This window comes from Calonectris borealis, chromosome 8 (assembly GCF_964195595.1).
Source record: "Calonectris borealis chromosome 8, bCalBor7.hap1.2, whole genome shotgun sequence".
Classification (NCBI taxonomy): domain Eukaryota; kingdom Metazoa; phylum Chordata; class Aves; order Procellariiformes; family Procellariidae; genus Calonectris; species Calonectris borealis.
The window spans coordinates 3,148,675-3,176,635 of record NC_134319.1 but is presented as its reverse complement, the minus strand read 5'-3'; the positions used below and the strand labels follow the sequence as shown (position 1 = coordinate 3,176,635).

Below are 27,961 nucleotides of genomic sequence, written 5' to 3'. Positions count from 1 at the left end.
TAAGGGGCGGGAGCGGTGGCGGGACGCGGGGCCGGCTCCGGCTGTGGCTCCCCCCTCCCTCGCCGCGGCCGCCCGGAACTGGCAGCGGCGGCCGGCCATGGTGGGGATCGTGACGGTGAAGACCAAGCCGTACGGCGACCAGAAGCCCGGTACCAGCGGGCTGCGCAAGCGGGTGACGGTTTTCCAGAGCAATGCCCACTACACCGAGAACTTCATCCAGAGCATCCTGGCCACCCTGCCGCCGGACGAGCGCCAAGAGGCCACGCTGGTGGTGGGGGGGGACGGCCGCTTCTACATGAGGGACGCCATCCAGCTCATCGTCCGCATCGCCGCCGCCAACGGGGTAGGGCTCCGGCGCCGCGGGCCGGGGCGCCGGGCCGCGCTCCCTGACATTGACCTCGGCGGGGAAGTGATATCGCCCCGGGGCGGAGGCCGGTCCCGCTCCGCGGGCAGCGCCGCGCTGCGCGGAGAGCGGGGGGTGCGAGCTGCCAGCGGCTGCGGTGGCGCTTTGCGTGTGCGTGGCGTGGAAGTAAATGGGTGAATGACACCGGTGAGCTGACGAGGCTCAGAGTGGGGACAGCTCGTGTTTCACGCCGTAAAAATTACCTGGTAGTTTTCCCTTTGAGACGTGCAGGAGCAGTCAGACTTCTGCAAGGGCAGAGGGGGGGAAGTAAGTGCAGCTTCCCTGTCACTGCTTTTTATTGCTTTGGGCGACAGCTGTGTTTTCCAGCTGACAGCACAAACCAGCGGCAAAACGTGCTGGTGGGGAGGTGCGCTGGGTGGGGAGCAGCGTTTCCTTCCACAGCACTGGTCGGCGTCTCGCTGCTGGAGACTTCATCCCTGTTGATTCATCTTGGTCCTGTCGTTTGGTCAACCCAAGAGAAGCTCAGCAGGGAATGTGGTGTCGGTAGGGAGAGCTGCGCTGGAGGCGCTGAATTTGCAAAGGGAGGTTTTTCCCTACATTTGGTCTTTTCCAAATGAAAAACGTCCCCTTCTGGGACACCTGACTCCTCCTCGTCAGCAGCAAACTTTGTTCCTCACAGACCAACAAGGAAAGAGTGGGCTGAGGATGCCTGGTGGTTAGGGTTGGACATTAGGGTGGAACCTTAGCTACCTATTTCAGCTTCCCAGTGTCAATCAGGTGCCTCAATGCCTTTAAATGTCTCCTTCTTAAGGAAAAAATAAAATTAATTTGAGATCGCTGCTTTCTTATGGCATAAAGAAGCAAATAACTGTTTCTTTTTAAGCCAGGTAGAAATCTGTCCTTTGTGATTTGTGGTAGCTGTTCAACTTTCAGTCCATGTCGCAGCATCCCTTAGCAGCACCGGCCTTGCTGTGTGCACTTGTGGAAGCGATGGATAGTGCAGCCTTCCCTGACGGGAAAAGCGATAGACACTGGTTTATTTATTCGTTCTAAGAACGTACAGCGTTCATGCCTGACTGCAGGCACAGACAGCATCTTGGATCCCTCTGAATAAACAGACTGGGAGCCTTTTTCCTGAGATAAAGCCTTAGTTTGTACAGGTTTTTGGATGTGCACCTGGGGCCTGGTGGGATGTGGTGGCCTTCCAGGCACCGAGGAGTTCTCTGCCATCTGGGTCTCAGCTCAGTTCCAGAAGTGAGCAAGGGCCTGAAGATAGACCGTGCTAGGGCCTGACTAGGTGTCTTCTTGGGAGGGGGTTGAGGGCCAGTCACTGCTCGAATCCTCCCCCCTGATCGTGCAGGCACTCACGTACGTGCAGCATTACAACGCCGAGCTTTCTGCCAGAGTTGCAGAAGCAGGTCCCAAGGGGTGCACTTGCTAATGGGCACTTGCTTTGTAGTATTTTGTCATTCACTTCGTGAATTCGAAGTGCTAGGACAGAACTGGCTCTAAAGTCAGAAAAATGTTCTGGAAAGGCAAGAGAGAAAACGGGAGGTAGAGGAAGAAAACAGGTGGAGGAATATGTGGGTTAAGAGCCAAGACACTAGTATACAAAGTGAGAAGTTTTACTTTAAAAGCTTTTCGTTCTGAATCATTAATTTATAAAACAAGATAAATGGCTATGGCCTGAGACAAAATGTTAGACTATTTCAAGCAAAAATTTGGCAATATTACAGCATTACCAGTCATCTACTGACGCAGGTTCTTTATACCTTTGTTGTAGCAGAACAGAGGTAGTGGTATAGGCTTGCCAGAGTGCTGTAGAATGCCATGAAATTACCCCATTTTTTCCCCCCAGAGATTCAAAGAGGACTGGCAGGCCAAAAGCACCGCAAAATCGTAGATCTAAGTATCCCATTTAAAAAAGAGAAGGAAAAAGACCTCATAAGGGAGCATTGAAGAGAAGAGGAAAATATCCCCCAAATTCTTTAATAAATGAACAGCAGGTAAAGCCTGAATAAGTAACCAGAAGGAGGTACAGTGAAGTGATCTGCAGAATACAGAATCATTGAAAACTTGATATACAATTGCTGTCTAAGTTTGAGTGGCACTGGCCTGCATAAGACAGTGCAAGTATTGCATTGCCGAACTGAAGAATGGCAAAACTGTCAGGTCCCAAGAAATGAGGTGACTAAAAATAGAAAGTTGTTTCAGCAAATGCAAAATGCTGGTTTTTAATAAATTTCTGTGTACTTGCTTTCCTATTTTGGAATGGTTAGGGGATGCTTGCTTCGTGGTTTTTCACTGTAATTGCAAGTATTAGTTCTCTGATAGTTACCACAGTGTAGTTGAGCAAGAGCCTATGAAAATCCTGTTTCTTCATAATAAATGTGAAGTAACTGGAAGTCGCCTACTCTTCAAAGAGAAGGGTGGACTACTTCTGTTAACTGGTAAGAAAGTGTCCTGCAGAACAGGGAACGCATGGTAACTTGTTCCTGGAGACTCTGGTTTTGTCTGAGTGCTGGGGCTCTTGGGGGTCTCCTGATTCCAGCAGCCAGGTCTCGGAGAAAGACTCGGTAATCACATGCTGAGAAATACTGAGTAATATAGAGAAAACTCCAGAGGTGGCTGCACTGCCCTGTCTGGACACCTGAACCAACAGTACCGTTTTCTCTGTAGAGACGTGATTATTACAATGAGGATTACAATGAGGAGGGACTGGTATATAGTTACAGCATTAACGTGGTAAAACTGAAAACAAGAAGTAAGGAGTAAAGATATAATGAAGATAAGTTTGGGCTACAGTCTTTTCTAACATAGCTCTTCCGATTGCTTGATTGACAAGGTATGTTATACCAGGCTGAATTCGCTCATCTGAAGTCAGCCAGCCAGCCACCTGTGCCAAAGCAAGTGCTGGAAAACTGTATTTCTGGTCCTAGGGATTAAGACGTGTTTGGATTAATACTTTAAAATCATGTGGTTTTGGGATCTGGTTGAATGGTCCTCTCGAGCCACAGGAGAAACCTGAGGACCACAGTTCACGATTGTTAGTTTTACAATGTAAAAGGAAAGGATGCTAAAGTGAGTTTTAGTTTTGTCTCCCTCTGGAATGGTTAATATATAACTAAGGATTTATATTTGACTAGCAACAACTCAATTTGTAGTTGTGCGATTAAGGAGTGTTTATCCTATTTATAAGTTTGCATTTATATAAGTAAACTAAAACAGAGATTGTTGGTTTTGCCATTCTCAGTTGGCATCCAGTGCAGCCTGCCTGCTTTGTTTTGGTCTATTGTGCCAGGTTTCCTTGGTGTTATTCCCACATAGTTAGTGAGTCTTTAATTACATGAATAAAAGCTTAAAAGCTCCTGTCGGAACATCACCTGTCAGAGTGGAATTGTGGCTGTACAATACCGTTGTGTCAAAAGCATGCAAAAATTACAGAATTGAAGCTATAAATCTAGATCTGGTCATATAGCTAGCACCAGGTTGATTCACTAACATTGTCACCCGCTATTCAGCAAATTTGCTGTGCCCCTGGTTCCTTCTTAAATAAACAGATTTTGAAGTGCTGCAAAGTAGCTACATTAAAGCAAATTGCTTGAAGGTGTTTTGAATGCCAGGCAGTGCTTTGCATGTTAAATACTAGCCTGGTTTTGTTTTACTGCTGCAGGACAAACAGTGCTTTTATTAGAAATACTGCTCTCTACCCTAGAAAGTTTGGTTTCCTGGCTTGGCTGCTATTCACCTTTTTCACCACTCAATTATCCCAGGGAAACCAAGTGTTTCAGCTCTGTTGCATTGCTCAGCAGCTCTTTATTTGCCATTGCGCTACTTTTGTAGTGTGCTCTTCTGCCATAGCCTCCAGACCAGTTCCCTTTCTAACAGTGCCGCTGAGCCCATAATAAGCGGTGCGGTGCGGTGCAGGCTTGGAGAGCCACGTTCTGGTCCTGGCTAGAGTGTGCCCATGTTCCCAGCCTCAGCATCCCAGCTGTGGAAGGGGCATAGTGGGAACGGCACGTCTGTGATCTGCTTTGGACCTACTGATGGGAAGTGTTCATTATTGCTCACCCCTATCTCAGCCTCACTTGTTTTTCTTACCTAGCTTTTAAGAAACCTGTTACCGACGTCTCTTCTGCTTGTTCCTGTCTCTGCACAACACTTGTTGGTTTACAGACCTTCATCCGTTCAGCAATTGGCATCGTTATCCTGAAGAATAGACTCCCTCACTCCTCAGGGTCAGATCTTCCCTTTAAGTAAAAGCTCCCGGTATTAAAAACATCGAACTAAAGTGATCATAAAGAAAGTTCTTCCAAAAAGCAATCCCCGTGTACCAGAATTAGATGCAGTGGTGCTAGATCCTACAGGCCATTAAGAAAAACCTCAATTTCTGGTCTTTCTTATGTTACTGTTTTTCTCAGAAGCAGAAGGGGAAATTGAGATGATATCTGAAGTAAGGAAATAGATACTAATTGCATTCCCATGCAGGTATATCCTGGCTTCAGATTATGGTGGTTTTTAGAAGACAGTATACATGCAGCAGCTCTTACAGCTTGGAGACTGCTTTTACACTAGCTTAGCTTCTTTTTGCCTGTAACGTTAATTGGCTTATATCAGTTTACAGTTGAAGGTTATTAAGGCAGTGGTCAGGTTGTCCAGTTTCAGTGCCTTTTTGGAATTCTAAACTCTACAATAATGAAACTCCAGCTCAAAGGAAGAGCGAAGGTGCTTTGCAGTTAATCTCTGCAAATCCAGCAGACAGAAATTCATACTAATAGGGGTTTAACTGTAATCTCCTGGAACAATGACTCCATATAACTAGAAACCTCAGCACTGGCTGTGCTGGTAGGGCAGCAGAACGGAGTTTAATGTCTTTTCTTTGTCAAGGCAAAGTTTGGGGTAGGTGAGCTGGACAGAATAGGTGCTACCCATATGTCTTATGCCAAGACTGAGCTGCACCAGGATCAAGAAATGCACTATGGTGGGTCCTTGCCATCCTGTTGTGGTTCTCTCTGAGCTAGCCAATATATTGATTAATCTTTCAAACGATGAACTGGAACATATCTTAGAAACAAACAGAAATAATGTAGGATATCAGTAAGAAGAAGTGCAAAGAAGGATGCATAGGCAGAAGTAATAAAATATGAATGTAATATGTACATTTATAATCATAGTACAAGTTGCAGAGTAACATAGTAACATCATCAGCAGATCTGGTGAGTAGACCCCACAGACTGTTGTCAGTATCATCCAGTTATCGAGAAAAACAAACATCATTCCTAGATTTTTAAATAGGGTTGTTTAAGTGAAACCCAGGAAATAAAGTCTCACCAGGAATGTAAGTCCTGGTCTGGGGTACCACCCCTCAGAGAGGATGCAGTCTGCTTGGGGGAGACGCCAGCAGGAGTGACCTGAGGTTGGGCAGATGGGGCCAGTGAGGAAGGAATGAACTTAGCCTAGAGATGGGGAAGCATGCTGGCATGCAAACGTCTGCAATGATGCTGCAGGGGGGAAAGGTAATAAGTTGTTCTCTGGCCTGCTGGGGATGGGAAAGAATTAAAATTGCAACAGCGGGAGGTTTAGGTTAGACATTAGAAAGCATTTTGGAAACTTAAGGCTAATGAAAGGAGTGCGTTGCCTGAGGAGGTCATTGAATCTCTGCCTGGGAAAACCTCTAATGAGCATGGTTTGGGTAGGGTTGACCCTGCCTAGGGCAGGGTCTAGGTGACCTCTCCGCAGCCCTTCCAGCCCTCTTTCCTGCTACTGTACTTCAGCTGCTTTTTACCCCTGGGCCCAGAGATGAAGCTTTTCTAGCACATCCTAGTAAGTCTGTGAGAAAATGCTTGTGTGTCTCCCCCTCTCCCCTTCTATCCGTGCTATTCTGTGCTATGTATAGCCACCTCGCCATCACGTATACATACTGTAGCTTGCTACCAGACAGCAGCTTGGCTGTGTACACCTTAGACCAGAGCTTCTGTCCCTGATTCTGCAAGATTTAACGAGATATGTCTCTGCTCCTCATGCTAGCAGCTGGCCAGTGCCCTCCCTCTGCTCCCCAACCTTGTCTGCATTTTGTAATTCTGGATTTTTGGGGTTCAGGTGCTGGTTTCTAAGAGGATCCAGGGACAGGGGCTATCTCTCAGCAGGCTGGGGGCAGAAATTCCAGAGCATTTCTGGGTCTGCTCAAAGTAAACCAGCTGGAATCCTTCTCCCATCCCCCGGTGCAGGGACAGGACAGCAAACGCCAGGGCAGTCCAAGGTAATACGCAGATCTGGGTGTGCTTTGAGGAGCTGACCTTTGAACAGAAAGTTTTTCAGTCGTGGTTGCTGATGTGTACATCTCTCCTGGCAAGGGGAGGATCAGCCCCTACGGGTGTGACAAACCTGGAGCCCATCACAGTATCTATAGCAGCTCTGCAGATGGTGGTTTCATCACTAGCCCTGCAGAGCCCTTTCTCTGCCACCCATCTTGTCCCTTAATTTTAACCGGGGTGCAGTGTACATACAGAACAATGTCTCTTAATTCTGGAGTGACTCGTGTGTACATGGTTGCATGTATGTGCACTCATGCTGTTGAGATGGTGCTAGATATTTTGCGTCTCTGGAATCTGTACAGCACCTTCAAAACCTAGATTTTTAATTAATTCTTATAGAAACAAAGAGTTTTGCAGTTGGAGCAGCACTCCTTGTATGACTAATAGGCTTGCAGTTGGTCTATTTATTTTACTTTGGCTCCATTTGTCTTGGCATTGCCAAACGTCACACACAGCAGTGGCTGCCTGGACCAGAGTTGTACTCGGGCAGAAGGTGCATGGTTTTGGCAGCTGAAGAGCGGGGTTGTGCAGGGCTCTTGGCACCCTCTTACGGTGAGCATGCAGGCAGCAGTGCAGGGACTAGAACTTCTCTGTGCGCAGGAGCTAGGGAAACGTGATTTTTGTTTTGAAGGAGAGTCACAAAATAAGTGCAAAATACCTGATTTGACTCCGTTTGTTCCTTGGGGTTTCATGCAGTGTAACTTCTTGACTAATCACAGAAAAAGAGCATAAGGATAATGTCCACTGAATGGGGAGAGAGAAGTGCGAGACAGAGGAATGGGAAGAAGCTGAACGGAGAGGAGAGGGGCTGCTCATGGAGGAGAGGGCATCCTGGACCTTGGAGAAGCCTGACCCAAGGGTGTTTGCAGGGGATGAGAAGAGAGAATTACTGTTCAGTCTGGCTTTTGCACGGTGGGTTTTCTCTCCCCCAGCTATTTTGCTTGCCTGAATGTCATATTTTAAGATGTAGCTCAGAGGAAGGCTGTGCTGAGGATGGATTATGTCGGAGTGGGAGGTTGGGAGAGCCCGGCTGCCTGGTCCCATGCCTGGGGAAGGTCCGGAGAGCCGTGGCCCCGAGTGGGTGGGATGAGGGAAGATGGCAGAGCTCACGCAGCGGGAGAGGGGATGGGGCAAGGACCAACATTGAGCCAAGGGAAAAGCTGTGTGCTCTGCAATGTTTTACTGAGGTTTAAGTCCTCTCAAAATAGTCTTGTTTGTCTTTTTATCATTAACCAAAGTCAACAGTTAGTTCATAGTTTAACCTCTGTTCTTGCACGTCTGAAGTGCAAGACAGTAAAGGGGACCTACGCTAGCAAATGTCCCTGCCTACAGCAGATCAGGTGTTTGGAGGGGGAAACACCCTCAGCAGCCTCTGACTGCCATGAGGAATAAGAGACCTAGGAAATATGACCACAAGGAAAAGTTAAGGAGATGGGCATTGTTTACTGTAGCAAAGAGAGGGCACTCAGAGTCTGTAAGCTAAAGGATTTTTTTAGTGTGCGAGAAGTTGTCAGGAAGAGGATTTTATGATCAATTTGTTTTCTGTGTAGCTCAGGAGGACTGAAACCACAGCAAAGAAGATGTACAGCAGATTGTAGGAAAATATTTCTAACTGCAAGGCTAATTATGCACTGGCACGGCTTACTTGGAGAAAAAGATTTCAAGAATAAGTTATATCAACTTTCTGGAGGATGCCCTAGGTGTATTTGATCCTGCACCAGTTCTGGGGAGGGAGCAGATGTCCTACTGAATTCCTTTCCAGCCTGTAAGTGATCTGTAATGATCACAGTCATCCAAGCAAAGCCTCCCAGATCACAGGTCAAATGACCCTTCCCCAGACCCTGCTCCAGTCCTTAGTGGTGGTCAGGATCTACCTTTGGTGATCCACCTGAATCTTCTGGCAACCATGTGATCACCAACCGCTGTACCAGTCCTGGTTGACCAATTACTGGTGACTTAGTTTATCCCAAATAGTGATGCACATGTTGCAGGAAAGCCCTGGGACCGGGTGAGTGCCCCAAAAGCAGGGTTGGTGTATATGCTGTTCTTGTCCCTATGCTTTATATGCACTATTTTATATTTTGTTTGATAGAACGTGTTTCGTTTTATGTACATAAGCATGGCACTAATGACCAACACTTTCCTCTCCAGCTTAATTTAGTTTAATTCCTCTGTCCAATATACGTGCACTTAATTACACGCATTTACACAAATTCCTAACCCTGCATAGGCCTTTTCCCTGCCGGTAAGTCCGCGTGCATCTCCTCCGTGCAGCCGCAGGAGCTGGTAGGTGGCCTGCACCCTCCTCCTGTCACTTAATGCCGCGGCATTTCACGGGGCAGTAAGTTTATCTTGCCGGGAATGAGAACGAAGGAGCTTGCTTAGGCCTTTTCCTGCCAGGGGACTGTCGGTGTGAGGCTCCCCAAAGCTCATTTTGGGGGCTGGATTTTGTCTTCTGTGCCGCTAGAGGGAAACCTGTGCCTTTGCATGAAAATGAAGGGCATCTCCGCTGCAGGATGCCGAAATAGCATGGATGTATAAAATACAAACCAATTGTTTCTAGCTGCATAACCCAGGCATCTCGCTGTTAGTGTAAAATATGTGTTGTCCTAGTTCTGCAGTACACATGCTTCAGTGCGGTTTGGTGGGGAAAAGAGAGGAATTAAGGAATTGCATTCTGAGCCCATGCAAAATAAATTGCTTCTGGGGCACTGAGGCAAGAGGGCTCTGATGGATCAGGCAGCTCGGTTCATGTGTGGTGTGTTCAGGCCCAGCTTTTGGCTAAGCCAGCGCTCGCCCCTTGGGCAAGCCCGGGTAGGCGGCTGCGTGGGGCAGCAGCCTTCAGGGTTCCCGCAGATGGCTGAAATAGCTTTGCTTTCTGAGAGCAAACCTGAAATAAATTCCCCTTCCTTGGGAATTAAATCCCCTCCCAAGAGCTCGCCTGGCTCCTCGGCTCCCTCGCAGGACCTGGTTGACGCCTTTGCAGAAGGTCAGGTAGAGCCTTTGTCTCCAACGGTGTTTTTCTGCCTTCAATCGTGAGGTTTCCCCTCAGTCTCATACAAATTATCCAGCTCGATTTTAATGTACTGATGAATATAACAGGATCTCTTTACCCCTTGGAAGAAATTTTGTCAGTTTTTGGAGCAATGACAGAATCGGCACCTCAGGAAACAGTCCTGTGAGTGCCTTCATAAATTGTCACAATTCAGCTGTGAACACATCTCCTTTTTCCCCCCCACTTTTTAGTAATGGGACAAACTGAGTCATTACAAAGTGTATGTTCTTTAATTGCTCCAGTAATATCTATAAGTTGTTTCCAGCAGCTCAGTTGGAGGACTCCGAATGTTATTGAAGAAATTTGGAGGAAACTCTGATTTCAATCTAGCATTCAAAGTTACTTTCCCCACCTTCAGGAATATGATGCTTCATAAAAGTTTCTTGGTATCTGAGTCTGTTCGGTATGTGTTTAAGCTGCTCCAAAATGAATAGCTTTATCAGATGCAGTTTTCCAAAACATTTGATAGTTGTTTGTGTTCTTTATAGCTCCGGGTGCATATATTGCCCTTGGTGAGACTTGTGTAGGTATTCAGTTGAAACCATTGCTCTTGTGGCTTTTTAGCTACTCTGTTTTTTTGCAGTCAAACAAAGGTTGACCCAGCACGCATCGTGGATAACATCCCTGTGTTTGAGAGGGAGCCCATGGAGAAGTCAGGTTGTCAAAGCAGGAGTCGTATAAGCAAACTGTAGGTAACAGATCTGTTGCCTTCCATTTTAAGAGTGACCTTTAACTCACCAGACTTTGCAAAATAACTCCAGCAGAGCGCTGCCATGCCCGCTGGAGGCTTACTTCCCGGGGACCCGCTGCCCCGGGGAGCGTCGTGACGGCCGGCCCTGGCCAGCAGCCTGGTGCTGCCGTGCAGATCTGCTTGGCTGGTGAAAACGCTGGGCTCCGCGCCGGGGCAGCACGTCCGTGCATCCGAGCAGAGGGCTGAGCTGCTCACCGCCTCCCCCGTCGCCCCTGCCCTAAGGGAGAACCGGATGGATTGATGGTGCTGGTGATAGCACAGAATGGCAAGGAGCTGTGCCTGCGGAGGACAGAAGATGGTAAAGAAGACAAAAATCCCCTTTTCCCAGCCATTTCAGTGAAGGACAGCAGCGTGGAATTATGTATTCTCCGTGACATTGATCCTCCACAACAAGTGCAAGAAAACGTCTTCAGTTACAGAAACCACATTCAGCTCAAGGTTCAGGGAGCTATTTTTGGGTGCTCGACAACTTCACTGAACTTCTGTCTAATAGGTGGGCCATTGCTGGTGTCAAGATTGATTTTTGTATTTTGGCATAATTTACTTTTTAAATGCATTTGTATGAAAAAAGAATATGGAAGACGCTCCTCTGCCTGTGTTGACCATGCCAACAGCTCCTTACCACGATCAGAAACCAGGAACCAGTGGATTACGGAAGAAGACCTTTTATTTTGAATCCAAGATGAACTATTTGCAGAATTTTATCCAGAGTATATTTTTTTCCATAGATCTAAGAGATCGACAAGGATCTTCTATGGTAGTTGGAGGTGATGGGAGATACCTTAATAAGTCTGCAGTGGAACTGATAGTCCAAATGGCTGCTGCCAATGGGGTCGGTAAATGTTAAATGACTAAATGCCTATAGTTGTGTAGCTGATAAATGCAGAAAACCATAATAAATTAGTCACTCGGAGATTTAATTTCCCCAAAGACTTTATTCAACTGCTAATAGTTAACTTCTTAATGGAAAATCAGTTTGGTAGTACAGAAATTACTGTTTTTTCACTTTTAAGTGATGCAGTTGGATAGAAGTATGTGGGAATACACATGCAGCAAAGAAAATAAATACTGCTTGGTTTTTGCGTGTTCTTGTTTTGTGTTTTGACGTGCCACAAGCTATTGGCACCTGTGGATTTCATAGTCTCTCCATCAGATCATAAAACCCTGATATTGTTCAGAAGCGAAGTAATTGGTAGAGCCACGGCTCGCTGTTCAGTGGCAGCTCAGCAGAAGCTCTTTCAGCATTGGTCTGAGCTGCTGAGCAAGTGAAAAGGCAAAAAAGGTTTCTTTCTCAACAGGTGTAAGTTGTGGCTATGTGATAAGGGCTCTGGGAGCCTTTGAAAATTGGAATAAGATGAGAGTTAGCAAGTGAGTGGCAACCTTTCCAGTGATCTCCAATTGTGCTGGAAATCTGTATTTTGGAAGCAGAACAGAAGGCTTGTCTGTTTGCATAGAACACGCTTCATGCACTGCAAGACTCTTGGGCACTGGGGTTTTGTCTTTGTTTCCTTCTGCTTTTTAAGAAAAGACCCTGCTGTCTGTCCTGGATTTCTTAGTGCAGAGCAAGCTTTTTGCTAAAAGACTGGCTCTTAGGAATTTGTTTGACAGAAAAACTTATCTGATCACAACAGGGTAATTAGTAGTGAATGGAAGAATAGGAGGAGAGAACTTTTTTTTTTTTTTTAAAATCAACATATTTTCCATCTTGGGGAAAAAAAAATCCTTTGGCATTGAATTAATGTATTTCTCTCAAGTCAGTGTGTGGGCTGAGCAGAAGAGCTGGAAAATGTGCACAAAGAGCCAGGCCTGCTGCTTGGACTGCTTGACCTAGGACAGATTTTCTGCTGGTAAAGGTGAGATTAGGCTGATCTTCACCAGCTGAGACTTTCCTCATGCATTTCTTTCCAGCAGTGTGGCCTGTGTCTGGCTAAAATCTAATTTCACTGCTGGTTTTGATATTTTTTATTGATTTTATACAGTTTGGCTAATACCTGCGACTATTAGCATTGTGCTCATCTTGCTCTATAGAATAGAAAGGATGAGTCCAAGGATGTTTTCAAATATTAAAAAACACGAGGAGGGCATGCATATCGTGTTTGGAGTATGCGAAAATCTCTTTGTCGGTGTGTGGCAGTGATAGGTACTGTTACCTCTACTAACATGGGATCAACAGGATTTGCAAATAGCACCAAGCACACTTGCTATGTTGGTAGCATCACATTGCATGTTTTAAATGATGATTATTTGGTTAAAGGAAATGACGAAGGTAGTTTGTCCACTTAACCTGACTTGTATAAATAGAAGTGTCTCTATTCAGAGACTGTAACTGTGGCACAGTAGATAGGATTGCTGCATCTTGTGATGCATCTCTTTTACGGAAAGAGGACTGGAAGGGTGTGCTGATGACATGATGGAGCTGTAGACACCAGTTTCCTTGGCCTGGAAGACATGCTTTTGGTGTGAAAGCATCAGCCTACATTACTGGGGGAAGAAGGGGGACCACGGAAGGTCTCCTTTATTGCCCATGTGCATCTTAGTAGGGCTTTCAGTAAAACCAGTGTGGTGGAAGCGTTGCCTGGATTGCTTCGAAGTGCTGTAACCCAAAGTTGCCGCACAAAGTGGGTCTGTTTGTGAATGGGTCTGTTTTGAGCATTCTGTGAAAGGTATTTCTGCATCATTACATCCTTAGATTTTTCTCATAAGAAATTCCAGAGAATTAAAAAAGAGTAAGTGTAAATTGCTCAGCATGCTGCTACACTGAGCAAACTTTTCCAGTGGTTACCACCAAGGATTTGGCATTGGATGGGTGGGGAATGACAGCTGAAAACCTCAGAAAGCCAAGGAGGACCCCAAATCACAGAGCAGCTTGTACGGAGACAAGTTCTTCTTCTTTTCCTTCCTTGCTGCGGGAGCAGCAATGCACATGCAAAAGCTGCAGTTCAGGTGTGCAGGAAGGACAAGTTGGGCAAGGACAACGGATTTGATGTGTTTACCCAGCTTTCCTGCAGCTGCTGCGTGGTTTGGGAGGGAAACTCCCTTGTTTTGCCAGTCCTCCGCAGCATCCCTTGAGCTGCATGCGAGGCTTTGGCAGAGCAGCGACGCAGAGGGGCATCGCGGCTGAACGTGACCCTTGGAGGGAAACTGGGAAACAAAAGACGATGTTTTAGAGAGAAGCTTCCTGGAGACTGCGTTAATTCTCAGTGAAGCTGAAGGAGCAAGACTTGGAGGCTGGAATAAAACACGAGACAAGGTGTACTGGCTTGGACTGAGAATGGGGAAAAAAGCAAAACCCATGTAGGCTGGGCTACTTCAAAGTAAATGTATGGCAGAATGAACTAGTGCGATCAGCCTGGTAGATGGGCAGTGTGAGGGCTGTAATATTAGCTACTATGGCCAGCTGAAAGAAGGGCATTCACTTTGGGTTTGTAAACTGCTGTTTCACATTTATGCTCGTTGTTTGCTAGAGGTCCAGTTCTTTTAGCGGCGTGGCGCTCGCCCAGCCGGTCTGTGACAGCTGTAGCATGTAATAACCGATCGGCAGCGAAGCCGGGGCTTAGCACCAGGCAGTGCTGCGGGAGAGGAATCGCAGTCATGCAGTGCCCTTGGCTTAGCACCGAACGTGGACCTTCAGTCTGGGAACACTGCCTTGTGTTTTCTGGTTTATCTTGTGTTTGAATGAAATTCCTCCTCTTTTCTCAGTCGTATACAGGGTCTAATCGCCTCGGTTGATGGCGAGTAGTCTGGTATTTTTTTAAATCTCTATCACCTCATTTGGGGACTATGGTAAGGAGCGTGTTCTTCCAGAAAAATATTCATCTTCTGTTTTATTACATGCAATGCAGCAACCAGATCCTGATTACCTTGTATAGCTTAGCACATTGATCTGGATTTAATCTTGGCGATATTACTAAATTTATGGGAAGGAAGTGTGTTACCCGCTACGAGTAAGAGAATCTGTGGCTGGTCCAATGGGAGCAGTGATGGTGTTCAATTTTTGTTTTGTTTTGGCTTCTCTCAGTCCCATTGTGTATTTTGAAAGCAAAGTTTGAGACCATAGCCAAAGGGGGTTTTTTGGAAGTTTTTTTTTTGGTTGTTGTTTAGATGCCTCTGGAAAGCTTAGCTCTTCAGTGCTAACTGCCATTTCCAGTTGAGCTGCAGCATTCATGAAGGAAAATGCTAAAAAGGCACAACAGAGTGGAGTGAGATGCTGATCTTCACTGTACGGCAGCCTCCCAGGAGCAAGCTGTTTGCTTGCAGAGAAGCAGCATCTCTCCTGGAGGCTCTGGTTTACCTGTCACCAGCGTTTGGGGGTTTGGCGATTTTGCTGGTTTTAGGATTTGGGACTCAGGGTAGTCTGTTTTGGTCTTTAATTTTCAGATTGGCCGCTTGGTCATTGGGCAGAACGGCATTCTCTCCACCCCAGCGGTGTCCTGCATCATCAGGAAAATCAAAGCCATCGGTGGCATCATTCTGACAGCCAGCCACAACCCCGGTGGGCCCAATGGAGATTTTGGCATTAAATTCAATATTGCCAATGGAGGTAAGGTGGCTTGGTTCGTTTTGATTTGCTTTGTTTCTGTTTGGCTGTTCCTTCTGTTGACCCCGAGGAACCTAATTTAACTATCTTAATATCACAGAGGTTCAGTGCCCTGAGCAGTGGGTTTCTGCTCCCCTCATAGCCTGATATTCCTCTTCTAGGGAGGTATTCCGAACCCCATGTCTTTTGCTGTACTTCTGAAGCACACTCCTCTTGCAGTCTGATTCTTTAACGTCTTACCCCTTGCCCATTTTATCTCACAGGTCCTGCTCCTGAAGGTATCACGGACAAAATCTTCCAAATCAGCAAGAAAATTGAAGAGTATGCAATATGCCCAGATCTCCAAGTGGACCTGAGCACCATTGGGAAACAGCAGTTTGACTTGGAGAACAAATTTAAACCATTTACAGGTAAACGACTGTTCTTCCTCTTGGAAAGTTTCCTTTCAGGTGGAGTTAGCGTGGACCTGCTGTGAATGGGCAAGGACATGTGGTGTTTCTGAAGGACAGACATGGCCATTCTGACCTCTTCTTCTCATCTCTTGGATAATCCAAGCAGCAAGGATATCGCTCCTGGTCACCCTGGCATTTTTTTTTTTTGGCCTGCATCTTACCTTGTGTAGATACTTTAATTATACCATTGTTCCTGTCCTACAAAAGGTTGTACTTCAGTATGTAAATCTGATTCATCAAACTTCACTAAAATCAGAGACTATTTTGTCTATAAGGCTACCATTAACATGTACTTGCGAAACAGACAGCTCTGCAGTTAAAGTGCATTTTCCTGATTAAAAATTATAGTGCTAGCGTTTAATCTTTGTAACTGATTTTTTTCCCCATGGTTTCATATATAAAAGCTCTCTCTGAGAGTGGGAAAGCCATTACATTCCACACGTGACTTTTGTCAATTAGCAGTGAAATGTGAAAATACATTAAAAAAAGACTTTTGAAAAACACTGCAAGTATTTTTTACCATCTCCTGGTGACCTGTGTTTGTAATTACAAAAAAATAATTAAATAAAAAGATTATAAAAGGTGGTATTTCTCTCAGTCCCCATTTCTGGATAGTGGGATTTTTTTGTTAATGGGGTTTTCATGGCTCTGTCTTTATATGGCTTCTTAGTTGCAAAGGTGCAACTTTTTCAAACTTTTAGGTACACAGTTCCCATTGACTTTGGTGGAAATTGGAGATCTGTTTTTATATTTTTTTTTTTGCCCCTTTTTCTTTAATCCCACTCTCCAGGTAAGCGGAGTGGGACTGAGCCCTGTTGAAAGAAGTCCGGGGAGCCGTAGCTGGGAACAGTGTTTGTCTTAAGGATTTTGTTGGTCCGTTTGGTCTGTAACCCGATTAGCAGTGACAGCCTGTAATTAAATTCTTAATATAGGACCATTATTAATATCTTTATGAAACGATTCTATGGGATGTTTAAAGCCCTGGCCCTTTGCACTAGGGACTGTCAGCACACTGCCACGTGTAACAAAATCATTTTTCTGCAAAGATTTCAGACTCTGAGAGTTGGTCTCTATTTGCTTTTTTTTTCCAGTGGAAATTGTGGACTCGGTAGAAGCTTATGCGAACATGCTGAGGAACATCTTTGACTTCAATGCGTTAAAGGAACTGCTTTCAGGCAAAAACCACCTCAAGATTCGCATAGATGCTATGCACGGAGGTACGGGTGGACTCGGGTTTGCAGGATTGTGGGGCACCAGGTGTCTCCGGGGCTTTGACACCTACCTCAGAGAGAAAACTTCTTTCTGCTATTTATATCCATCACATCTTCTTTTGCAACATGTTGCATTTTTCTTTTTGCAGGCAAACTTTTTATGGCTTTACATTGTCTTCTTTTGTCAAATGTTTGGACTTGGGAAATGTTTGGGGTTCGGGGGGGATGCTGTACGGCTCACACACATCAGTCCACACCTGAGAGACAGAGGAGGTTAGCGCTGATGCTGTGATCCGAGCTGCCCTGGCAGACTTTGCATCAGTCGATATCCCATGGAGGTCACAGCAGTTAAGCAAAGGTCTGCCCATAGATATTTGAGTACAAAAATGGGACCATTGGACTGTTTTATATAATTTAATATATATACCAAGCTTGTGAGTCTCTTTCAATAGACATTTTCAGGAGCACCCTAGCTTTTTTCGCATCTTGTTTCTCTTGTCTCCAGGCCATTCCCATTCCTGTGCTCACTTACTTTTTATTGTCTACGTTATTAACGTTTGAGAGCAGTAAATCTTGTACTGCTGGATGTCTGTGAATCACACATGCATTTTGTTCTGTTATACGGGGCTGTCGTACTAATACCTCGGTGCACTTGGGGCGTACGCCCTTCACACTGGGGTCCTGGCTCACGCGCTGAGCCCCTGGCATAGGCTCATCCTCACTTCTAAACCCATGAGTCGTTTAACTTATTTAGTGGGACAGCCCCTTAGCTGAAAAGGGCTTTGGCAAGGGCTTGTGTGCCTGGATGGATCAGGCTTAAGCACACCAGTGTGCTTTTGATGTGAGCGCTTGTGCTTCAATACCATAAACCATATAAACTGACCCAAAGTGAGCAGACCGGAGGCCTGGGTGGTTACGTGGCTGGTGCAGAGCTGCCTGAGGGCAGAGGCTGACTCGTTTCCTCTTCGTGTTTTGCTGTGATAGTTGTGGGCCCTTATGTAAAAAAGATCCTGTGTGAGGAGCTCGGAGCCCCAGCAAATTCAGCTGTGAACTGCACCCCGCTAGAGGACTTTGGTGGCCACCATCCCGACCCCAACTTAACCTACGCTGCTGACCTGGTCCAGACCATGAAGACGGGAGAGTACGACTTTGGAGCTGCCTTTGATGGGGACGGGGTAAATGGGCTGTTCTGTATTCACCTTTTTGCCCTCTAGTCAGTTGTGGGGGAGTGACTGCTCAGCTGCTTTTAAGCAGAGGAGGACGAAGGCGAAGACCTTTTTTCTCTGTCTCCCTTCTGTAATTGCGAATAGAAGTGAACCACTTGCTGCAGTTTGCCACCACGGCAATAGTTGGCTACTGTGTTAATAATGAAGTCCAAACTGTATTTAAGTAGCTTTAAAGGCAGTGAAAAATCAGCAGGAAGGTGAAATACTATACAGGTGTTGCTATTTAACTTTTTAAAAACTCTGTATTTGTTTCAGTGCAGTCAAAAATCTCTCTGAGTTGTTGGGTTTATAGGCTGCGCCTGCCAAGTAGAACAACTTCTGCCATTGCAGCCTTTTTGCGCTAAGCGGGGATGAGAGCTGTTTCTCTCTTGTTTTCACCAGGATCGCAACATGATTCTTGGGAAACACGGCTTCTTCGTGAACCCCTCCGACTCGGTCGCCGTCATCGCTGCCAATATTTTCAGTATCCCTTATTTCCAGCAGACCGGAGTCCGTGGCTTTGCCCGGAGCATGCCCACCAGTGGGGCTCTCGACAGGTAGCATCTGCCTCTGTGGGCGGTGGGAGAGGGGAGGGGAGCCCTGCCAAGGAGAGGGACTGTCCCTTTTTTGTGGTTTAATGCATGTCTATAGTGGGAGCGAGTGCATGGTCTGCCTGAAGGGTGAAGCAGTGCCAGGGCTGCTGCGGGCTGGCTGCCAGGGGAGGCAGTGAAGTTTAATGAATTACATCCTGTTTGGGGACATGGGCTCCGCTCTTGGCTCTTTCTCTGCTCTACAGATAAGCCCAAACAAATGATCCTCCCCACCCTTTTTTTTCTAATTTGATAGTGATACTTTCTTTGTTAAATGCTTTGAGATCTGCAACTTAAAATTGCTTTAGAAGAGCTATGTGTTTATTCTTTAGTTGCGCATCCCACCCATTTCCCAAACGTTACATCGGGATAAAATAGAGGCTTTCTGTACAAAGAATTGTTCATTGTAAAAAACCAAAACAGTGGCATGACCTGCCTTCAGTGTTACCCCAAAAGAGATGCTAGGTAGCAACTGAAGCTCCTACGACAGTATTTCACATGGGAGCGCCAAGAGTCCAGCTGTGGTGTGACTTAGCCTTCTTACCTTTGAAGGGTGGCCCATGCTACAAAGATTGCTTTGTATGAAACTCCAACTGGCTGGAAGTTCTTTGGAAACTTGATGGATGCAAACAAACTGTCTCTGTGTGGAGAGGAAAGTTTTGGTACTGGTAAGTCAGCGTTCCTGATTTCACCAATGATGGTATTATTCCTCCTCGTAGTTCTTTATTGTGCTGGGTAGCTTGGGATTTATCCTTCATGTGTAGTTGTTAATGCTTCTAAAATAATAAAATAAAAAAGAATTTGCAAGAATCACTGGTGGAAATGAACACAATGCTAAAATTTTTGTCAGGCAGGAGCTAGTTCTCCTTTCGGTTATTTAGGAAGGCATATGTAGATATGCAGGAAGTTTAAGGGCCTCTTTACTAGCCCGGTCATTGAGTCTATGGGGATTAAGTGCAGTGTTAAATGTATTTTTCAACTCTTGGTGGCCAGGAAAACCTTCTAAATGTTTTCATTTCTGGAAAGAAATATGGTTTGGAGCATGCAGTTTTATTAGGGAAGGTTTCAGGTCACTATTAAATCTCTGAGCTTAATAGGGCCCTCATTTTCCTGTTCTAAAAACAAGGTATGATTTATAAAGTTTAAATTAACACTTGCCTTTGAACAGTCTAAGCAAGTTATTAGGTTACTGAGAAACAAAGTGAACATCTTAAGGAATTTACTAGGGGTGTGCACGTGACACAAAACTATTATTTGTGCAGGGAAGTTAAAGTGAGCAGGTTTTGCTCCGCATCGGAGCGGCGTGCTCAAAACGCGCAGTGTTCCCAGGAGGCCTCGGCAGTTTCTGAGTTCTCCCGTGGCATCTACCCCGTGTTTTTTAACGTCCTGACTGTGGAAACAGGACCTTCCCTGCATGCAGGAGGTCAGCACCTAATTCATGCACAAAGGCTGAGTTTTATCTGCTCTGAATTCTCCCCGGGATCTTGTTTTTCCTATTCTCCAAAGACCTCTGAAGACCGGGGGCAGCTGGTAGGATATGCAAGGCACAGGGTCTTGAGGGAATTTAGGTTGGATGATTTCAGGCTCAAACCTTGTGTGTTTTCATTCCACCACCCCATATTTTCAGGAAAACATTTTAGCCTGTGCATGGGTGTCTCACAGAGCAGGGATGGCCTTAAATCCCCAAATGTCTGAAATGAAGTGCCTTGTGGAACTGGGGTGCAGGCCTTGACGTGAAAGGGTTACCCCAGCTTTTCTGTTGCTGGGGAAATGGCATCACAGACTCTGGTTGAAAGCTGTTTGCTGTGGGGCTGTAGCAGTCTTCAGTGGCAATATTTTCACAATCAAATGCTATTCTGATACACAAGATTTGGCCTCAGGTTGGAAGGAAAGGGGAATTTCAGAAAACGTGGTATCTCTGTAGAGAAATCTTAAAGTAAATTGTGAGTAAAGAAAGATTTTGGAGTTTTGCCCTGAATGATTTCAGCATGCATTAAGTTTATGTTCTGGACTTTGGCTAATGAGAGGGCACCGGCATTTCAGTAAATAAATAAAAACAAAAAGCAGCAAATGATTCATGGAGCTGCTGATAGGAGATGGTCTCTAATGAGCAGCTCTCTAAAATTGTTTCCATCTTTTATTGTATGAGCAATGAGCTCATAGTTTCTCTCCATCCCCCAATAGGTAAGGGACTCTACGTGACAAATAAAAGTGACTGATTCCATTTGCAGCAGGGGCTGAGAGGGAGGTTTGAGATTTTGGCCGTGCAGCATCGCATCTGAGTGGCCAGGGACTGAAGCAGTTTTGGGGGGGACAGATTAGGAAGGGGCCCAGGAGTGTTGGACACCCCCTGCAATGCAAAGGGGGTTTGTCCATCTGGCAAACGCACTTCAAGGAATGAAAAGGGGCAAGGAAGGTTATTTGATAGTAAGTTAATGAGGAGTTGTTTGGAGCCGGACAGAATGTGAGTGCTGAAGGGGAGAGAGGTGAAGGAGCAGCCAAATAGACCCAGTAAAAATTGAAACAAACTGTGACCCAGTGGGACTGGAGTCCAGGAGCAATTAGAGTAATGCGACATGACAGAATTCCTGCTTGCTTTCTTGGGTATTTTATTCCAGCAATGAGTTGATACATCACATGGGACTTCTGTTTATTTAGCATTCCTCTCCATCACCTCTGTACAGCTCTCTCCGCTGTAAAGGACCGTGAGGATAATTTATCGCTGCGTCCACAATAGCGGGATTTGTGTAAAGCACCACGTAACCTGTGCCCCAGCCCCCAGCCTTTTTCCCCAGGTGATTGCCCACTCTGGCAATTCTTGAGAGGGTAAAATGGCAGCTCTGCAGTGCTCTCTGCATTAGCCGGTGTACCCTGGCTCCTTGGGATTTCATTAATTCCTGTTTGGAGGTTTTCCAGAGCTCAAAGGATAACACTCAGAAGTCGTGCATCCGTGGAGCACAGCGCCGAACTCGCAAGCCAGAAGCACGGAGTCTGGGTTGGATGTATTCTGGGCTGCCATTTGATCCCTCGTTTAATTTAGGTGTTCAGGGCGCTGTCTAAGTTGCAACACCCTCTCGGGTTTCCCGAGGGCCTCGGTGCTGTGCAGTCCCTGCCCACCGCTGTCAGCGTGCTCCCAGGGCAAGGCTGGGCTGGCCTCTGACGGCCTCCTACTCCCTGTGCAATGCCTGCTTTGCAGGAATCCTCTTCTAGCCAAAACAGGGTCTTTTACAGCCTTTCAGTGCCTGGCGTGTGGGAGCGAGAGCAGGCGCGAGGCTCTCTTCTGGTTTCCGCACGTGAATGAAGTCTTTCCTTGCACTGCTGTTTGGCAGCCCCGGTAACAGTCCGACAGGCTGCTCTTCTCTCCATTGTGGGGTAATTTCAGAGTCGTTAGGGTTTGGCTTCCTCAGTGAGGGCTGACATTTTTCTTGGTGCTCAGCCAGAATATGTGCTGATCAGAGTGTGCTGATTTGGCAGACGGTACGTGACAGCTGCTTGAAGAGGTTGATGTTAGTCCTTCCTGAGCTGTTCCTTTGTATTTGCCTTTCTCTTTTTTTTTTTGATGACCTTTTTACTGTGCATTCCCCATTACTTCCTTGGGAACAGAATTAAGGATCTGTGAACAATGAGTGTGTGTGTGTTAAAAGGGGCCGAATGTTTTATTTGGGCTATAGCTAAAAGCAGATGATATCTTGAACCGTTTTAACAATACGGCAGGGATCGAGCTCATGAAATGCCTTCCATTTGTGAGTTTGTACGGCTGCCAGTTGGATGGAGGAGAGGAGACAAGGTAGGGCCGTAGCACAGACTCTCGCGTGAAAGGAGGTGGGAAATGTGTTTCTGCTGTGGCTCTCTGCAGGCTCCGACCACATCCGTGAGAAGGACGGGCTGTGGGCTGTCCTGGCTTGGCTGTCCATACTAGCCGCCCGCAAGCAGAGCGTGGAGGACATCATGAAGGATCACTGGCAGAAATATGGCAGGAACTTCTTCACCAGGTGGGGAAGGCGCTCCTGACACCTCACACTTACCTCTGCCCTGTGTTCAACCCTCCAAGGTCAGAGCCCCAAGCACTGATGACACCAGCATGTGCTACTGCAGAGCTGTTCCTGCCTCGTTACACTTGCTGTTTCTGTCCTCTTGCAGTAGTTTCAAACTCCCTGAGCAGTAGTATGCGACATGTCTGGGTTAAATAAAACAGTGGGTCTTCACCTTAACCTTTCATGATGTCCAGTTTAGGATTTGTTATTCTAAACATAAATCTAGTAAGTATCAGAGTCTGCAAAGGATGTACATTTTATATCTGCAAGGTATCTTTTTTCTTTTAATGGAGATTTTTTTCTTGCAAGAGTCTTTTTTGCTATTGGAATGGTATGTTTGCTGAGACCCCAAATCACAAGTTAATTTGTAGTATCTTCAGTGATGGCAATGTCTTATTGAATGGTTGCTCAGCTCCTAAGCCATTATTTACCTGGTTGAGTTTCTGTCCAGTCCCAAAATACTCTAATTTAAACTGCAGTAGACATGGAAGATGAAAAGGGAAGGAGTGAGAACCAACCTGCACTTAGCAGAGGTGGGAACGCCGTCTGGAGTGAAAGCATTAGGCAGAAATCTTTCAGCTTGGAAGACCTACATGAAAATTTTGTCTCAAATTGCCAAATGAAAGAACTTGCCTTTTTTTTTTTTTCCCCTTCTTTTTTTTTCCCCCATGCCACAAAGCCAGCATACATCTGAGGCATTTAAACCTGTGGAAAAAATGCCAAAGTCTAGAATAAAAAGGCAGTCTTTTAGCACCAGAGGTATGTCTGCCTAGCAAGCTAAGTGCAATGGTAGGCAGGTTAGCAAGCCTGTGCGTGCTTCATCTAGCCAGCCGGGCAAATAAAAGCGACGCAAATCACACTGGCAATCAGAGTACAAAGTCTCGGATCCCGATGTGTGCTTCAGCCGCTCTCTGCTGCCTCTTTTACCCAGGTTAATGAGATCAAAGCTGGCACTGGTATGTTATCATGTGCTGCAATCACGCCTGCATTTTGCTGTGGGGACGCACAGGAGGATGTTCAGGCAAAATTGTTATCGTGAGGAACTTGTTGAGATCCTATCGGCAGAATTAGAATAAATTCTTTGCAGTCAGCGTTGTTGGAGTCTAGCCCTCTGTCTTCAATATGCCTAGCGCAAGACAGCACAATTTGCCCTTTCATCTCTCCTGACGCCGATTGTCTGTGATACGTTGCAGTGTATCCCACGGATTTGTATTGGATCGCAGCTATATTGCCGCACGCAGATCCTCCTCTCTTTTCTTCCTGTCGTCTCCTCTGGCAAGGGCGTAGAGAACATCTATGGGGCAGACCGCTGTGTTTAAACAAGGGCATCACAAAACATTGCTGCTCATTACAGCCTCCCCTTCCTAATCTTTATTTTGCGGCGACTGGTTGTAGATACGACTATGAAGAGGTGGATGCAGATGCAGCTAACAAAATGATGAAGGATTTGGAGACTGTGATGTTTGACCGCTCCTTTGTGGGGAAGCAGTTATCGTGTGGTGACAAAGTCTACACGGTTGAGAAAGCTGATAATTTTGAGTACAATGATCCCGTGGATGGAAGCATCTCCAGAAACCAGGTGGGCATAGCCTCGCCTAGGCTGAACGTGACCTCAGAGGGGTGTTGCGCTCTGTATTTTGGGCTTAATCTTTGTCCGTTGCGTTTGCACCTGCTTTAAAGTCAAACGTTGCATTTGTCCCTTGGAAATTTTTTTCTGCCCTGTGTTTGCTGGTGGGATCCTGCCCTGCGTGAGGGAAATTGCTGCCTTGGAGGGGGAAGGGTCTGGAGGCTGCTCCGGCCCCAGCAGGGCCCGGAGGGGGAGCAGAGCTTCCCCACAGCCACCCCGGAGGGGAAGGAGTGAAGGAGCTGAGTTGAGGGGGATCCTTTGGGCGATGGGTCAGCAGCCGAGAAACGGGTTGTGCTGAATGAAGGGTTGAAACCCCACTGGAGCACGCGGCACAAACCCTCCCGTTCAGGTATCATCTTGTCTCTAGCACTAGACCCCCAGGCTGCTGCAAGCGAATCGTCCCTGGGTGCATTTGTCCCTGAGACGATGGCACTCCTCACGTGCTTGTCCCTAAGAGGGCAGGCAGCAGTGCAGAGCGGCTGTAACGGGGGATTGAGTTCCGGGCTCCAGAAGTCACGGGGTTATTAAATACACGTGAGATGAGTAACCTGTCACCAGAGATTACTGAAATAAAAATGTCCTGTAGATGGATTGGTTTGATGGGATAATGTGGAAGCGTAGTAAGTGGGAAGGAATAGTGGAGAAATCCTGCAGGAATGATTGCCTTGCCTGTGGGATGACGGGCGCATTTTCTTTACATCCTGTTTTTGTGGAAGAGCAGTGGTTTGGTAACGCTGTGTCTGACAGAGGATCGGTCCCTGCCTCTTGTTTCCAAGCCAGCGCTGGGGCGAGGGACCTTACAGCAGCAACGCGCTTCATGTTCAGGAGCTCTAGCAAGTTCTCCAGAGTGGGTTAGGAGGGACACGAGCTCCTCTGGGAGTGGGGAGAGGATAACAGAGGAGCCTTCTGTGGCTCCCTAAAGAGGAGGAGCGCAGGGATCGTGCAGGTCAGGCACAGCCACGCTGGGTCCCGTGGAAAATACCTTGGGTACCCAAGAGGCGCGTAGCTGAGAGGCTTTTCTCCTCCCCTTCTCTCTTACCAGGGCTTGCGGCTCATCTTCTCTGATGGCTCCCGCATCATCTTCCGACTAAGCGGTACCGGCAGCGCTGGAGCAACCGTGCGGCTGTACATCGACAGCTATGAGAAGGATGCTCAGAAGATAAATGAAGACCCACAGGTAAGCATTGCATCTCAGTCATGGCACCGCTGGCTCCCAGCCTTCCTAAAAAGCTTAAATCTTTGCTTAGCACTGCTTTGCTTAGAGCTATGTGGAGGTGCTAGGTATTTTGGAAGCAAGGGCTTTGGTATCTTTAATCCCAGTATAAATAGATTTATTTAAAAAAAAAAAGCAGCTCTGTGTGGAACAAGTGTTACTTATTCAAAATTCCTCACAGCTGCTCATGCAATCGTACATTATTTTTCCTTTTGCTTGTGTTACCTCTGTGGCTGGTTGCAGGTGTGGGAGGACACTGTTTCAGTCCTGAACTGACCTTCTAGTTGAAATGTTGCATACTAGGGATAAAATGAGCTCATTCCTATACCGAATTTGGGAAATACTTGTTTAAAACAAATAAATGGGGGTAAAAGGATGCAGTTGTATATAAGATGACACTGACCTCTTCTGTACTGTTTAATACATGTTCTTTACAGCATCATTTAAAAATGCTGTTGACCTCTCTTGTAGGCATGGGAGGAAAAGAATCCTCATTTTATATTCCCCAGCAAACAGTCTTTGAGCTCTTTTTGCATAACTTACTGTGCCATTATTGGCAAAAAGACTAAAAAACCCCCGCATTCTGAGAGGCACAAACTAAACTTACAATTTAACTGTCCTGTGCCGATGGTGCAACAGAGTTTGGAGTACGGCACAACGAGGGTGGCAGCAGCAACACCGGAGCTGTGCTCGCGTTTCCTCTCCGAACGTGCATGCGGTCGTAAGACTGCATCCCTCGCTGTGCCGTTCCTCTCGCTGGTCCCGCAGCTCGTGTTGTGAACCTGAAATGGTCCCTTGATCAGCAGTGCCAAGCTTTGGGTGTCCCGGGCTGGCACCAGGCGCCTGCGAGGGAAGGCTGGACGCGACGTGCGTAGGCTGCGCGTGCCGCTCTGCTCCGCGGTTCTGAGCCATCTCTTTCCTTTCCGCAGGTCATGTTGGCACCTCTCATTTCTATTGCACTGAAACTTTCACAGCTTCATGAAAGAACCGGCCGCACCGGTCCGACTGTCATAACATAAAGGCTCGGCCAGACACTGTGCTGGAGTGCACACCGCGTGAAGGAAGTCAGCCTGCCTCCCCTTTTATTGTCAAATCTGTCACTAAAAGAGGAATATTAATTTTATCTCTGTATTTAAGAACACTGTTGAACTGCTAAGGATAGACAATAAAACCCAGCCCCTGTCAACACTTTATGTGCACATTGCTGTGCTGCTTTTCTGCGTCATACAGCACTGCTGGCAATTCGTGTATGGTGCTCATTAGCACAGCCTTTTGGTTTAGCATATGTACTTTTTTTTTCCTTAAACAAAAGGCTCTAGAAATAACAAGAAGACTAAATTCTTCAGTAATACAGAGGCTTTCTTCTATCTTGGAAACTTTCCTGGAAAAGAAGCATAAATACTTTACCCCTGTTAATACATAGTGTTTTAAATGTGATGTCTCTGAATAAGCAATGGCTGTGTATTAAGGCTGAGTATTTTTCACGTACGCGGATTTTTCCCTTTCTAAAACAAATTATGTAAATTGATCTCCATTTGCCTTCTGTATAAGAAAAAACCCACAACAAACCCTCCACACAGAAATGAGCAATAATAAGCATTGCAGGATATTAAAGTGACGTGGGCTACAATTACTGTTCAGTGCTCTTTTATTTTCTTACATCGTGATAGGTTCCCTTTTGAAGAGTAAAAGATTGTTTTGATGAGCTCTTGTTTGGTTGAACCTGGACAGTAAGATCCTTGGAATAATCAGATTTGCAGGCATTAATGTGCAATATCTTATCCAAGGGCACAGAGAGGGTCACTTTGGAAACAGTTGTAGCTGTTTGATGTTAATGCCCTGCAGCTGCACCTTCCTGCCCTTTTCCTGGAAGCCATCCCCTTGGAACTGAGCCGCGTTCCTGCTCCCGGCCCCACCGGCTGACTTTGCACTGGAGAAGACTAGACGCGCTCGTGCCGCTGACTTAGTGCCCCTCATCCGAGGAGGTGACACCCTCCAGCAACGGGAGGGACTCTGGAAAAGAACCCCAGGTAAATCCACCAGACCCTGTTGGTTTGTTCCCTCTGTCTCCAGACTGTTATGGCTTAAGCTATGTTAATAAAAGTAGTTGCATTAGTGGGAATGAGTTTAGGTGACTTTCCCCTTTTGGTTTGCTTGCCTTTGTCGCCCAAATCCCTGCAACGTTTGTGCCCCGTCTCGCCCTCTGCCCTGGCTGGGCTCAGCAGTGGGGACCTTGCTGTGGTGGTGCTGCCCGTGCAGCTGGAATTCAGGCTGGGTCCCTGGGCTCCCCCTGAGGGAACAGCTCCGTCTTCCAGCAATGTGAAACATCCCACCCTCACCCTAACCAGGATGCTGCCAGCAGCACTTCTGAGGTAGATGCAGATGTGCTGACAAAAAGCTCTTTATCTTTTCTTCCTCACCGAGGTGAGGTGTCTCTTCTGACAGACTGACTTCTCCGCTCAGTCTGCGCTAACAGTTTTGCTGGCAGAGCTGCTTTGGTGTGGAGCATATTAAAACCCAAAAAACCTCGCAGCCTGTTGCTGCTCGTTGTCTGCCTGCGCCCTGATGCTGGAAGTTGCTGGGTCGGGGGCGCAGAGCTCCTGTCCCT

General features: G+C 46.5%; 1 protein-coding gene across 2 annotated transcripts; it reads left to right on the top strand.

Annotated features, from left to right (window-relative positions):
* Positions 1 to 64: 64 nt before the first annotated feature.
* PGM1 (phosphoglucomutase 1) lies at positions 65 to 26,983 on the top strand. 2 transcript variants are annotated; one of them, XM_075155602.1, is made up of 11 exons: positions 65 to 343; positions 14,862 to 15,024; positions 15,285 to 15,431; positions 16,565 to 16,690; positions 17,669 to 17,859; positions 18,292 to 18,446; positions 19,032 to 19,147; positions 22,336 to 22,471; positions 23,909 to 24,092; positions 25,183 to 25,317; positions 26,283 to 26,983. In XM_075155602.1, the coding sequence occupies exons 1-11, from the start codon at positions 98 to 100 to the stop codon at positions 26,370 to 26,372; spliced, it is 1,689 nt and encodes a 562-aa protein (XP_075011703.1). In that variant the 5' UTR covers positions 65 to 97; the 3' UTR covers positions 26,373 to 26,983. The 2 variants fall into 2 exon arrangements, with proteins under 2 accessions (XP_075011703.1, XP_075011704.1); XM_075155603.1 differs by lacking the exon at positions 65 to 343 and adding an exon at positions 11,044 to 11,316.
* The last annotated feature ends 978 nt before the right edge of the window (positions 26,984 to 27,961 follow it).